The 13,440-nt window shown below is 47.0% G+C and overlaps 1 protein-coding gene across 1 annotated transcript in view; it reads right to left on the reverse strand.

The window, feature by feature from the left end:
• Positions 1-13,440, reverse strand: part of LOC122553947 (uncharacterized) — a 126,448-nt gene that overhangs the window by 85,552 nt on the left and 27,456 nt on the right. The window contains exons 7-8 of the mRNA XM_087989515.1: positions 10,453-11,235; positions 6,180-6,342 (exon numbers count right to left, since the gene is read on the reverse strand). Of these exons, the coding sequence (XP_087845641.1) occupies positions 6,180-6,342; positions 10,453-11,235 (946 nt within the window). The remainder of the gene's footprint in view (positions 1-6,179; positions 6,343-10,452; positions 11,236-13,440) is intronic.

Here is a 13,440-nt window from a genome sequence, read left to right on the forward strand (position 1 = left end):
AGACAGCCCTACCAGCCCTGGTAGCAGTGAGCGAGCCTCCACTGCACTCCCTCTATGTTAAGTATAACCTTTTTTAGGTAAGGAGACAAAAACTGCACACAATACCCCAGGTGTGAGCTCACCATGGTCCTTGATAACTGCAGGAAGACATCCATGTTTCTGAGTACAAATCCTCATGCAATTAAGGCCAGTATATCTTTGGTTTTGCTAATGACTTGCTGCACCTGCCTGTCTACCTTCACTGACTGGTGTACAAGAACACCCACATCCCAGAATAGGCTCAAGGAGCTGAATGGTTTTACTGACATTCTTAATCTGCCATGAGCAGATTTTGTAAGTTATAGAATCTTAGAGCACAACAGGAAGCCTGTTCTTTTGATCATAGGGTCTGGCAAAGCCCAACTAAACCAGCATTTATTACCAATTGTGAAGAAAAATCAGAGTTAACGTTTCGGGTCCGGTGACTCTTCCTCAGAACTGATGGTAGCTGGGAAAGGTGGGTTTTCATGCAGAAGATAGGGTGGCGGGGGGGGAGGGGGGGGGGGAGAGGGGGCAAGTCTGCTTTGCCATTCAGTAATGGCTGAAAAACAGTTGGACAAACAAAGGAGTGGACAACGATATGGCTGGGAGGATGAATAGCTGTTAATGGAGACTAACAAAGGGTTGTGCGTAACTATGTGATTACAAGGCCTGGTGTATTGTGGTGTATAGTGGTGGCAGGGGTGATCGATTGGCTCGGACATAGGAGAGTTCAAGCTCTAAAGTTGTTGAAATCAATATTAAGTCCCAAAAGCTATAGGGTCCCCAAGCGGAACACCAGGTATTGTTCTTCCAGCTGACACTGAGCTTTGCTGGAGCACTGAGGCAGAGATATTGGCCGGGGTCAGGGTGGTGTGTTGTGGCACGTGACTGGAAACTCAGCATCATTTTCGCAGGCAGAATGTGGTGTTCCAGTGTAGAGGAGATCACATTGTGAGCAGTGAATGCAGTAGACTATATAGTGTGAATGCAGGTAAAGCATCACTTCACCTGAAAAGTATATTTGGGCCCTTGAGGAGGGAGGAGGTAAATGGGCAAGTGTTACACCTTCGGTGATTGCAGGGGAAGGTGTCGTGGGGATGTGGGGGCTGTTGGGAGTGAAGGGAATAGTCCCTACAGAAGGCAGACAAGGGAGGAGAGGGGAATGTGTATCTGGTAGTGGCATCTTTTTGGAGGTAGCGGAAATGGCAACTAATGATTTTCTGGATGTGGATGCTTGGTGGGATGGTAGATAAGGACAAGGGGAAGAGAGGGGCTGAGGCCGAAGTTCCAGAGCTGGAGCAAACAGTTGGGATCTAGTCTGCTGCATTCACTGCTCACAATGTGATCTCCTCTATATTGGGGAAACAAAGTGTCGAACACCTCCATTCTGGCTGCAAAAATTACGCTGAGCTCCCAGTCGCCTGCCACTTCAAAACACCACCCTGATCCCTGGTCAATATCTCTGTCTCAGGCTTGCTGCAGTGCTCCAGTTTAGCTTAGCATAAGCTGGAAGAACACCTCATTTTCTGCTTGGAGACCCTGCAGCCTTCGGGACTTAACATTGATTTCAATAACTTTCGAGGTTGAACTGTCAACTGTCCTAGCCAACTGATCCCACCCTCCCACCCCCAACCACCACCACTAACACACACCAGGCCTTGTAATCACATAGTTACACACAACCCATAGTTAGTCACTAACAGTCCCCATTAACAGTTATTCACCCTGGCTACCTTTGCCTGCCCAACTGTTTTTCTCTCTCTTTGAGCTCTATCCCCACTTACTGTTTACTCCTTATTAATCCCACCACCACCACCCCCCACCCCCACCAGCCCCCAGCTTCTATCTAAAACCCACATTTTCCGAGCAACCATCAATTCAGAGGAATGGTCAACAGACCTGAAACTCTATTAACTCTGATTCTCTTCACAGAAGCTGCCAGACCCGCAGTGCTTTTCCAGCAATATTTGGTTGTGTTTCTAATTTACAGCATCCACAGCTCTTTCGGTTTTCATTTAATACAAATCCCAAATTATGAATTAAGACTCAAACACATTGCTGCAAGTCACATGTCGGTCACATCAGGTAAGGACAGCAGATTTTGTTTCTTAAAGGGCATTAGTGACCCAGGTGAGATTTTTACAATAGTCAACAGTGGTTTCATTAGGTAAAAACAATGACTGCAGATGCTGGAAACCAGACTCTGGAGTGGAGTGGTGCTGGAAAAGCACAGCAGTTCAGGCAGCATCCGAGGAGCAGTAAAATCAACATTTCAGGCAAAAGCCCTTCATCAGGAATATAGGCAGAGTGCCTGAAGGGTGGAGAGATAAATGAGAGGAGAGTGGGGATGGGGAGAAAGTAGCATAGAGTACAATAGGTGAGTGGGGGTGGGGATGGAGGTGATAGGTCATATTCATTTTCGTCATTTATATAAATGATTTGGATTTGAACATAGGATGTATAGTTAATAAGTTTGCAGATGACACCAAAATTGGAGGTGTAGTGGACATCAAAGAAGGTTACCTCAGAGTACAACTGGATCTTGATCAGATGGGCCAATGGACTGAGGAGTGGCAAATGGAGTTTAATTTAGATAAATGTGAGATGTTGCATTTTGGAACGGCAAATCAGAACAAGACTTATACACTTAGTGGTAAGACCCTGGGGAGTGTTGCTAAACAAAGACGCCTGGAGTGCAGGTTCATAGTTCCTTGAAAGTGGAATCTCAGGTACATAGGATATTGGAGAAGCCATTTAGTATGCTTTCCTTTAGTGGTCAGAGCAATGAGTATAGGAGTTGGGAGGTCATGTTGCGGCAAGGAGGACATTGGAATATTGTGTGCAATTCTGGTCTCCCTCCTATTGGAAGGATGTTGTGAAACTTGAAAGGGTTCAGAAAAGATTTACAAGGATATGCAAGGGTTGGAGGGTTTGAGGTATAGGGAGAGATTGAATCGGCTGGGGCTGTTTTCCCTGGAGCGTTGGAGGCTGAGGAGTGACCTTATAGAGTTTTATAAAATCACAGAATTTATGATTAGGATGAACAGACAAGGTCTTTTCCATTGGTTGGGGGAGTCCAGAACTAGAGGGCATAGGTTTAGGGTCAGAGGGGAAATATATAAAAGGGACCTAAGGGGCAACTTGTTCACGCAGAGGGTGGTATGTGTATGGAATGAGCTGCCAGAGGAAGTGGTGGAGGCTGGTAGAATTACAGCATCTTTGCAGACTTGATCTTTATTGGGTATATTATCTTTTACCTCAATTTTAGAAATTTCTGCGCAACTACTGAAAGAAATTAATTAGATTTTGAAGGAGAGTTCATCAAGGCGTGGAGCTAATCTGATAGTTCTTTCAAAGACCAAGCCTGGATACAATGGGATGGATGGAGTGGAGGTGGTGTAATGGTAACGTTCACCTGGGCTATTAATCCAGAGCCCGAGGCTAATGTTCTAAGAACATGGGCTTGAATCCTGCCATGACCTATACCATGGTGGTGTATGGGTTAATGTAACCACTGTTCTGGAGTAGAGTAGTGCTGGAAAAGCACAGCAAGTCAGGCAGCATCCAAGGAGCAGTAAAATCGACGTTTCGGGCAAAAGCCCTTCATCAGGAATAGAGGCAGAGAGCCTGAAGGGTGGAGAGATAAATGAGAGGAGGGTGGGGGTGGGGAGAAAGTAGCATAGAGTACAATAGGTGAGTGGGGGTGGGGATGAAGGTGATAGGTCAGAGAGGAGGGTGGAGCGGGTAGGTGGAAAGGAAGATAGGCTGGTAGGACAGGTCATGGGGACTGGAAGTTGGTGCTGAGCTGGAAGTTTGGAGCTGGGGTAAGGTAGGGGAAGGGGAAATGAAGAAACTGGTGAAGTCCACATTGATGCCCTGGGGTTGAAGTGTTCCGAGATGGAAGATGAGGCATTCTTCCTCCAGGCATTGGGTGGTGAGGGAGCAGAGGTGAACGAGGCAGAGTGGGAGGGGGAGTTGAAATGTTGGGCCACGGGGCGGTGGGGTTGATTGGTGTGGGTGTCCCAGAGATGTTCCCTAAAGCACTCTGCTTGGAGGCGTCCAGTCTCCCCAATGTAGAGGAGGCTGCATCGGGAGCAACGGATAAAATAAATGATATGGGTGGATGTGCAGGTGAAACTTTGATGTATGTGGAAGGCTCCTTTGGGGCCTTGGATGGAGGTGAGGGAGGAGGTGTGGCGCAGGTTTTGCAATTCCTGCGGTGGCAGGGGAAAGTGCCAGGATGGGAGGGTGGGTTGTTGGGGGGCGTGGACCTGACCAGGTAGTCACGGAGGGAACGGTCTTTGCGGAAGGCGGAAAGGAGTAGGGAGGGAAATATATCCCTGGTGGTGGGGTCTGTTTGGAGGTGGCGGAAATGTCGGCGGATGATTTGGTTTATGCGAAAGTTGGTAGAGTGGAAGGTGAGCACCAGGGGCGTTCTGTCCTTGTTACGGTTGGAGGGGTAGGGTCTGAGAGCGGAGGTGCGGGATGTGGATGAGATGCGTTGGAGGGCATCTTTAACCACGTGGGAAGGGAAATTGCGGTCTCTAAAGAAGGAGGCCATCTGGTGTGTTCTGTGGTGGAACTGGTCCTCCTGGGAGCAGATACAGCGGAGGCGGAGGTATTAGGAATACGGGATGGCATTTTTTCAGGAGGTAGGGTGGGAAGAGGTGTAATCCAGGTAGCTGTGGGAGTCAGTGGATTTGTAAAAAATGTCAGTGTCAAGTCGGTGGTCATTAATGGAGATGGAGAGGTCCAGAAAGGGGAGGGAGGTGTCAGAGATGGTCCAGGTAAATTTAAGGTCAGGGTGGAATATGTTGGTGAAGTTGATGAATTGCTCAACCTCCTCGCAGGAGCACAAGGTGGCGCCAATGCAGTCATCAATGTAGCGGAAGAAAAGGTGGGGAGTGGTGCCGGTGTAATTACAGATGATCGATATTCTGCATAGCCAACAAAGGGACAGGCATAGCTAGGGCCCATACGGGTGCCTATGGCTACCCCTTTGGTCTGGAGGAAGTGGGAGGATTCGAAGGAGAAATTGTTAAGGGTGAGGACCAGTTCAGCCAAACAAATGAGAGTGTTGGTGGAAGGGTACTGTTGGGGACGTCAGGAGAGGAAGAAACGGAGAGCTTGGAGGCCCTGGTCATGGCGGATGGAGGTGTAGAGGGATTGGATATCCATGATGAAGATGAAGCGTTGTGGGGCCGGGGAAATGGAAGTCTTGGAGGAGGTGGAGGGCATGGGTGGTGTCTCGAATGTATGTGGGGAGTTCCTGGACTAGGGGGGATAGGACAGTGTCAAGGTAGATAAAGATGAGTTTAGTGGGGAAGGAGCATGCTGAGACAATGGGTCGGCCAGGGTGGTCAGACTTGTGGATATTGGGAAGGAGGTAGAGCCGGGCAGTGTGGGGTTCCCGGACTATGAGGTTGGAAGCTGTGGGTGGGAGATCTCCTGAGGTGATAAGGTTCTGTATGGTCTGAGAAATGATGGTTTGGTGATGGGGGGGGTTGGGGTTATGGTCGAGAGGGCAGTAGGAAGAGGTGTCCTCGAGTTGGTGTCTGGATTCAGCGGTGTAGAGGTTAGTGCGCCAGACTACCACAGCGTCACCTTTATCTGCTGGCTTAATGGTGATTGGAGTAGGGGGAGTGGAGGGCTGCGCATTGTGAGGGTGAGAAGGGGAGGAGGGTAGACAGGTTGAGGCGGTTAATGTCCCGGCGGCAGTTGGAAATGAAGAGGTCGAGGGCAGGTAATAGGCCAGCGCGGGGTGTCCAGGTGGATGCAGTGTGTTGGAGGTGGGCGAAGGGGTCCTCAGAAGGTGGGCGGGAGTCCCGATTGTGAAAGTAAGCTCGGAGGCGGAGGCGGCAGAAGGGGGTGCAGTGGTAGTCTGGCACACTGACCTCTACACCGCTGAATCCAGACGCCAACTCGAGGACACCTATGAATAGGAAGGGTTTACAGGGATATAGGCCAAATGCTAGCAAATGGGACTACAATAATTTAGGGTATCTGGTCAACATGGACGAGTTGAAAGGAAGGGTCTGTTTCCGTGCTGTACATCTCTATGATTCTATGACTGTAATTAAACTCTTAAAGGGATTTCCCTCGGTTTCCCAAGGAAGAATTATGAGATCTATCTGAAATCCTACATCATTAGACCATACCTTGTTACAGCAGTTCTTACTAAGCATGAAGGGGAACACTCGCTGCTTGGCATATGATGATACAGTCCGTCTCCGACTCTGACAACCATACATAAAAATGTTCTGCTTCCGACTGTGACCGTGGAGATCACAGTATAGAAACACCGTCCGCTCCTCCATTAACCTGGAAAGAAAGAAGAAAGGCGAACTTCTTTCCACCATAAGATCAGAAGTGGAGATGTTTGCTAACGATTGTTCAAAGTTCAGCACCATTCATGACTCCTCAGATACAGAAGCAATCAATATCTAAATGCAGCAAGACCTGGAAAAAAATCTAGGTTTTGGCTGACAAATGGCAAGTAACATTTGTGATGTGAAGGTGCTGGTGATGGACTGGGGTGGACAAAGTTAAAAATCACATATCACCAAGTTATAGTCCAACAATTTATTTGGAAGTACAAGCTTTTGGAGCACTGCTCCTTCATCAGGTAGCTAGTGGGACAGGATCATAGGACACAGAGTTTATAGTAAATACTATAACTGTAAATGACACAGTTTACTATAAATTCTATATCCTATGATCCTGCCCCACTAGCTACCTCCAAAAGCTTGTACTTCCAAATAAACCTGTTGGACGACAGCGTGGTGTTGTGTGATGAGTGACGTTTGTGTCACACAAATGCCTATCAATGCCTATCTCTGAGAAGAGAGCATGTAGTCCCAATAAAGCCTTAAGGAGGATAGGAGAAGTAGGCCATTCAGGCTATCAAGCCTGCTCTGCTATTCAATGAGATCATTGTTGATCTGATAATCGTCAACTCCACTCTCCTCCCTTTTCCCCATAACCCTTGATTCCTTATTAATTAAAAATCTTTGACAAAGGGTCAGTTAGATTCGAAACGTCAGCTCTTTTCTCTCCTTACAGATGCTGCCAGACCTGCTGAGATTTTCCAGCATTCTCTCTTTTGGTTTCAGATTCCAGCATCTGCAGTAATTTGCGATTATCTAATTAAAAATCTGTCTACCTCAACTTTGAATAGACTTAATGACCCAGCCTCAACAGCCCTCTCTAACAAAGAATTCCGCAGAATCACCACCCCAAGAGAAGAATTTCCTTCTTATCTCGCTTTCTAAAATGTGTGACCACTTATTCTGAGATGATACCCTCTGGTCCTAGACTCTCCCAAAAGGGGAAACAAACTCTCCACATTTACCCTACAAGTCCCATAAGAATCTTGCGTGTTTCAATAGGTCACCTCTCATTCTTCTAAACTCCAATGAGTACAGACCCAATCTACTCAACCTCTCCTCACATTGCAGTCCTTCCACACCTGGTATCCTTCACACCTAGTGAGCCTTCTCTGGATTGCCTCCAGTGCCAGTATACTGCTCTTACCCATTGCTCTGACTTGTGCTTTGCAAAGCTTTAGCCAAATCTATTTTTATACTCTAATCCTTTTGAAATAAAGGCCAACATTCTGTTTGCTTTCCCCATTATCCATTAAACTTCATGCTATCTTTTTGTGATTTATGTATGTGTTTCAGATTTCTGCAATCTTTCTCCATTTAAACAATATTTAGTTCCTCTATTCTTCTTGCCAAAGTACATATTTGCAATTTTCCGAATTATATATCTTCTGCCATTCAATGATGGTAATCACTGGTAATTACTCACTTACCCTGTCTCTATCCCTCTGCAAACCCTTTGTGTCAGCCTCACAGCTTGATTTCCAACCTGTAATATTGTTTATCCGTGAAGTTGGGTACAGTACATTCACTTCCCTCATCTAAGTCATTAATATAGATGGTAAATTGCTATGGCCCCAGCACTGATCCCTGGGGCACATCACTCATTCCCACCCTGAAAATGTCCCCCTTCTCCCCCAACTCTTTATTCTATTCATTAGCCAACCTCCTGTCTATGCTAATGTACTACCTCCAACCCCAGAGGGCTCTTATCCTATTAAGTACCTTGTGGTACATTATTAAATAATATACATGTGATACCTTATCAAAGTCTTCTAAAATTCCAAATACATTACATTCATTAATTCCCAGTGTTTCTGTCCCTCCATTGTCAAATAAAGATGTTACATTGGCAGTTTTCCAATCCTCTGCGACTCTTCCAGAATCTAAGAATTCCTTGAAGATTACTAACAGTGCATCTACTACCTCTGTAGCAACTTCCTCTAATATTCTAAGATATATCCCACCAGGTCCGGGGACAGATCAGTCTTTAGGCCCATTAGCTATTCTGAGACCTTTTTTCTAGTCATAGCAAACATTCAATGGCACAACTTTCATTAACCTCCCCCCTCCCACCCCACTCACCATCAACAACCTGGAGATTGCCGTACACCAGAAACTCACCTGGACTAGCCTTATAAATAAGGAAGCTACAAGGGTAGGTCAGAGGTGAGGGATCTTGCAGCACGTAACTTACCTCTTGACTCCCCAAAGCCTGCCCACTATCTACAAGGCACAAGTAAGGAATGTGATGGAATATTCCTTACTAACCTGGATGGGTCAGCTCCAATAACACTCAACAACCTTGACGTGTTCCAGGAAAAATTTACTAAAGATCCTTAGAGAGCACCTTCCAAACCCATGACCACTTCCATCTAGAAGGACGAGGGCAGCAGATACATGGGAACACCACTCCCTGCAAGTTCCCCTTCAAGCCACCCACTATATCACTGTTCCTTCACTGTCACTGGGTCAAAATCCTGGAATTCCCTCCCTAAGGGCATTGTGGGTCAACCCACAGCACATGGACTGCAGCGATTCAAGAAGGCAGCTCACCCCCACCTTCTCAAGGGGGCAACTAGGGAAGGCAATAAATGCTGGGCCCAGCCAGTGATGCCCACATCTCATGAATGTATTTTGAAACACAAATAAAAGAGCAGAACAAATTGAGCATTTTACTCTGCGTCTAACCTCGTGGTATATGTTCTGTGAACATTTGTTGGGAATAGTGCAGAGGGAGATTTACTCAATATCAAAAACCACGTGATGGGCAAATATGTCATCAAAGATGAAAAATGTGGTGCTGGAAAAACACAACAGGCCAGGCAGCATCCGAGGATTAGTAGAATCGACGTTTCGGGCATAAGCCCTTCTTCAGGAATGAGGCTGGTGTGCCAAGCGGGCTGAGATAAAAGGTAGGGGGGAGGGAATTTGGGGGAGGGGCGCTGGAAATACAATAGGTGGAAGGAGGTGAGGGTGAGGGTGATAGGCCGGAGAGGGGGTGGGGGCAGAGAGGTCGGGAAGAAGATTGCAGGTCAAGGGGGCGGTGCTGAGTCCGAGAGTTGGGACTGAGATAAGGTGGGGGAAGGGAAATGAGGAAGCTGGATAAATCTACATTCATCCCATGTGGTTGGAGGGTTCCTAGGCAGAAGATGAGGCACTCTTCCTCCAGGCGTCATGTGGCCAGGATCTGGCGATGGAGGAGGCCAAGGACCTGCATGTCATTGGCGGAGTGGGAGGGGAAGCTAAAGTGTTCAGCTACGGGGGGTTGGGTTGGTTGGTGCGGGTGTCCCAGAGGTGTTCCCTGAAATGTTTCGCAAGTAGGCGGCCTGTCTCCCCAATGTAGAGGAGGCCACATCGGGTGCAGCGGATACAGTCAATGTTGTGTGTGGAGGTGCAGGTGAATTTGTGATGGATATAGAAGGATCCATTGGGGCCTTGGAGGGAGGTGAGGGGGGAGGTGTGGGCACAAGGTTTGCACTTCAAGGTGTCATCAAAACAGCCTGGAAGAGACAGACCCAAAATGGTGAGTCATTGATCGTTGAAGAGATGGAATCATTTTTTGCAAAAGGAAGGGGAAAATGTATTTTTGAAGCTCACAGCATTGCTCCTAACCATGAGGGATCTCTGAGTTGCACTCTTTTTTCTGTTGTCTGTCTTTGTATCCTCCTTGGGCTGCACAAGCCACAATCTTACTAATCACACTCCCCCCAAGGTATTTTCCAATCAGCTTGTTCAGAGATGTCATTACACACCTCCAGAGCAGGTGGGACTATGTACCTTGACCTCTCAGCCCAGAGACAGGGACACTTCTACTGTACGACAAGTGGCCAACACTCCAATTGCACTATCCCTGATTGAGTTCAGATGCTCATCATGGCCCAGTGACTGACACCAAAATATTGCTAGTGCCTATAGTTTATACTGCATGGCAATAACGGGATTACCTCCCTGACTGAGTTGAGACCTGGGTATGATTCAGGGGAAGGAGATGGTAGATCACCTTTAACTTTGTAACACACATTGTACCTGCTCCATTCTCTCTCACCGTTTGATCAGTTTCCGGGTGTACCACACAGAGGGGTAGGTCTCCTTCAAATAGGACCGGTATTTACGATTTAAATCCTGACCAGAGAGTGAACACCGGTAATTCCCCACGATGACCCCATCAGGGTTCAGCATTGGCACGATTTTGAAAAGGAATGTGTCCCGCAGCAGATTGGCATCCATCGAGTTGCCAAGAAGATAGTCAAGGAAACCCTTCATCATCCAGGAGCTGTTGGTCTCTCCTGGGTGGACACGGGCGGTCAGGACCACTGCTTTCTTTTCGAGTGCGGCCTCGGAACTCTCAGAGGGATTTGTCACAGTCAGAACGTAAACCATGTTCCCAGCCAATGAGCGGCACAGCACCCGGACTTTGCAGAATTTGGACTTGGCTGGATCGTTGACCACGTGTGTCACATAGTCCTGGAGGTCAGAGTAGGTGTAGGGATAGCAGTGGGCAAAGTAGCAAGTGTCCCCGTAATGCGGGAACTCAAACGTCCAGGTGAGCGAGTAGTAGTGGTGCTTGCTGTTGCTGTAGTTGTTTCGGTAGTACTTGATTTGGCTCCCCACCCTGCGCCAGCCAATCTTGTGCAGCTCTGCATCCTTGGTGGAATACAACAGCGGCTTCATTCCCATGTTGTACAGGCTGGTGGGCTTCATCAGATTAATGATGGTGAAGCGGTACTGGACTGCTGGCTGCATGTTCTGCACCTGGAAGTAATACCACTGGGTGTGTTTTGCTGTGTAGAGATCTGTGCGCAACATCAGGTTATATTCATATTCTCCTCTGCAGAAGTAGAATGGAAATAACCAGCTGATTAAGAGACAGGGAAATATTAAGTGCCCTGAGAATTCTGGCTGTGCAAATATGAGCAAAATAACTCTCTATTCATGTACCATTAAGCTATTTATTTTGAATAATGCTAATCTAATTCGTAGTGTGCTTAGAGGAACTTTAAACAAATTTGATATTGGTATCTGACCAATGCCAGATCTCTGCAATTTCATCATCATCATTATCAGTCATTTGTCCCAATGAATGGGCATAGAGTCATACAGATTAACAGCACAGAAACAGACCCTTCAGTCCAACTGATCCATGCCAAACAGATATCCTAAATTTGTGAGAAGATTTGTAGCTCGGGTGCTCGTTGCTGTGGTTCTGTTCGCCGAGCTGGAAGTTTTTGTTGCAAACGTTTCGTCCCCTGTCTAGGTGACATCCTCAGTGCTTGGGAGCCTCCTGTGAAGCGCTTCTGTGGTGTTTCCTCCGGCATTTATAGTGGCCTGTCCCTGCCGCTTCCGGTTGTCAGTTTCAGCTGTCCGCTGTAGTGGCCGGTATATTGGGTCCAGGTCTATGTGTTTGTTGATGGAGTTTGTGGATGAGTGCCAAGCTTCTAGGAATTCCCTGGCTGTTCTTTGTTTCGCTTGCCCTATAATGGTAGTGTTGTCCCAGTCAAATTCATGTTGCTTGTCATCTGCGTGTGTGGCTACTAGGGATAGCTGGTCATGTCGTTTCGTGGCTAGTTGATGTTCGTGGATGCGGATCATTAGCTGTCTTCCTGTTTGTCCTATATAGTGTTTTGAGCAGTCCTTGCATGGGATTTTGTACACTACGTTAGTTTTGCTCATACTGGGTATCGGGTCCTTCGTTTTGGTGAGTTGGACATAAATGCCGGAGGAAACACCACAGAAGCGCTTCACAGGAGGATCCCAAGCACTGAGGATGTCACCTAGACAGGGGACGAAACGTTTACAACAAAATCTTCCAGCTCGGCGAACAGAACCACAGCAGATATCCTAAATAAATTAAGTTCCATTTGCCAGCACTTTACCCATACCCCTCTAAACCTTTCCTATTCATATACCCATCCTGATGCCTTCTAAATGCTGTAATTGTACCAGCTTCCGACACTTCCTCTGGCCGCTCATCCAGTACACACAGCACCCTTTGAGTGAAAAAATTGCCTCTTAGGTCCCTTTTAAATCTTTCTCCTTTCACCTTAAATCTATGTCCTCTAGTTCTGGACTCCCCCAACCAAGGGAAAACATCTTGTCTATTTACCTTATCCATGTCCGTCATGATCTTAGAAACCTCTATAAGGTCACCCCTCAGCCTCCGATGCTCCAGGGAAAACAGTCCCAGCCTATTGAACCTCTCCCTATAGCTGAAACCTTCCAACCCTGGTAACGTTCTTGTAAATCTCTTCTGAACCCTTTCAAGTTTAAAAGCATCCTCCCCTATAGGAGGGAGGCCAGAACTGCCCACTGTATTCCAAAAGTGGCCTAACCAATGTCCTGTACAGCTACAACATGACCTCCCAACTACTGTACAAAATGCTCTGACCAATAAAGGAAAACATACTAAACGCCTTCTTCACTATCCTATCTGCCTGAGACTCCACTTTCAAGAAATCATGAACCTGCTCTCCAAGGTCTCTTTGTTCAGCAACACTCTCTAGGACCTTACCATGAAATATACAAATACTGCTCTGATTTGCTTTCCCAAAATGCAGCACCTCTCATTTATCTAATTAAACTCCATCTGCCACTCCTCAGCTCTTTGGCCCATCCGATCAAGATCCTGTTGTAATCTGAGGTAACCTTCTTCGCTGTCCACTACACCTCCAATTTTGGTGTCATCTGCAAACTTACGAACTGTGCCTCTTATGCTCACATCCAAATAATTTATTTAAATGACAAAACGTAGAGGACCCAGCACCGATCCTTGTGGCGCACCACTGTTCGCAGGCCTCCAGTATGAAAAGCAATCCTCCACCACCGCCCTCTGTCTTCTACCTTCGAGCCAGTTCTGTTTCCAAGGGGCTAGTTCTCCCTGTATTCCATGTGATCTAACTTTGCTAACCAGTCTACCATGAGGAAACTTGTCGAACACCTTACTGAAGTCCATATAGATCACATCCAATTATCTACCCTCATCAATCCTCTTCATTACTTCTGCAAGAAACTCAGTCAAGTTAGTGAGACATGATTT

This window comes from Chiloscyllium plagiosum, unplaced genomic scaffold (genome assembly GCF_037043375.1).
Source record: "Chiloscyllium plagiosum isolate Xiang-an unplaced genomic scaffold, Cpla_swu_hap1 HiC_scaffold_8, whole genome shotgun sequence".
In the NCBI taxonomy this organism is placed as follows: Eukaryota; Metazoa; Chordata; class Chondrichthyes; order Orectolobiformes; family Hemiscylliidae; genus Chiloscyllium; species Chiloscyllium plagiosum.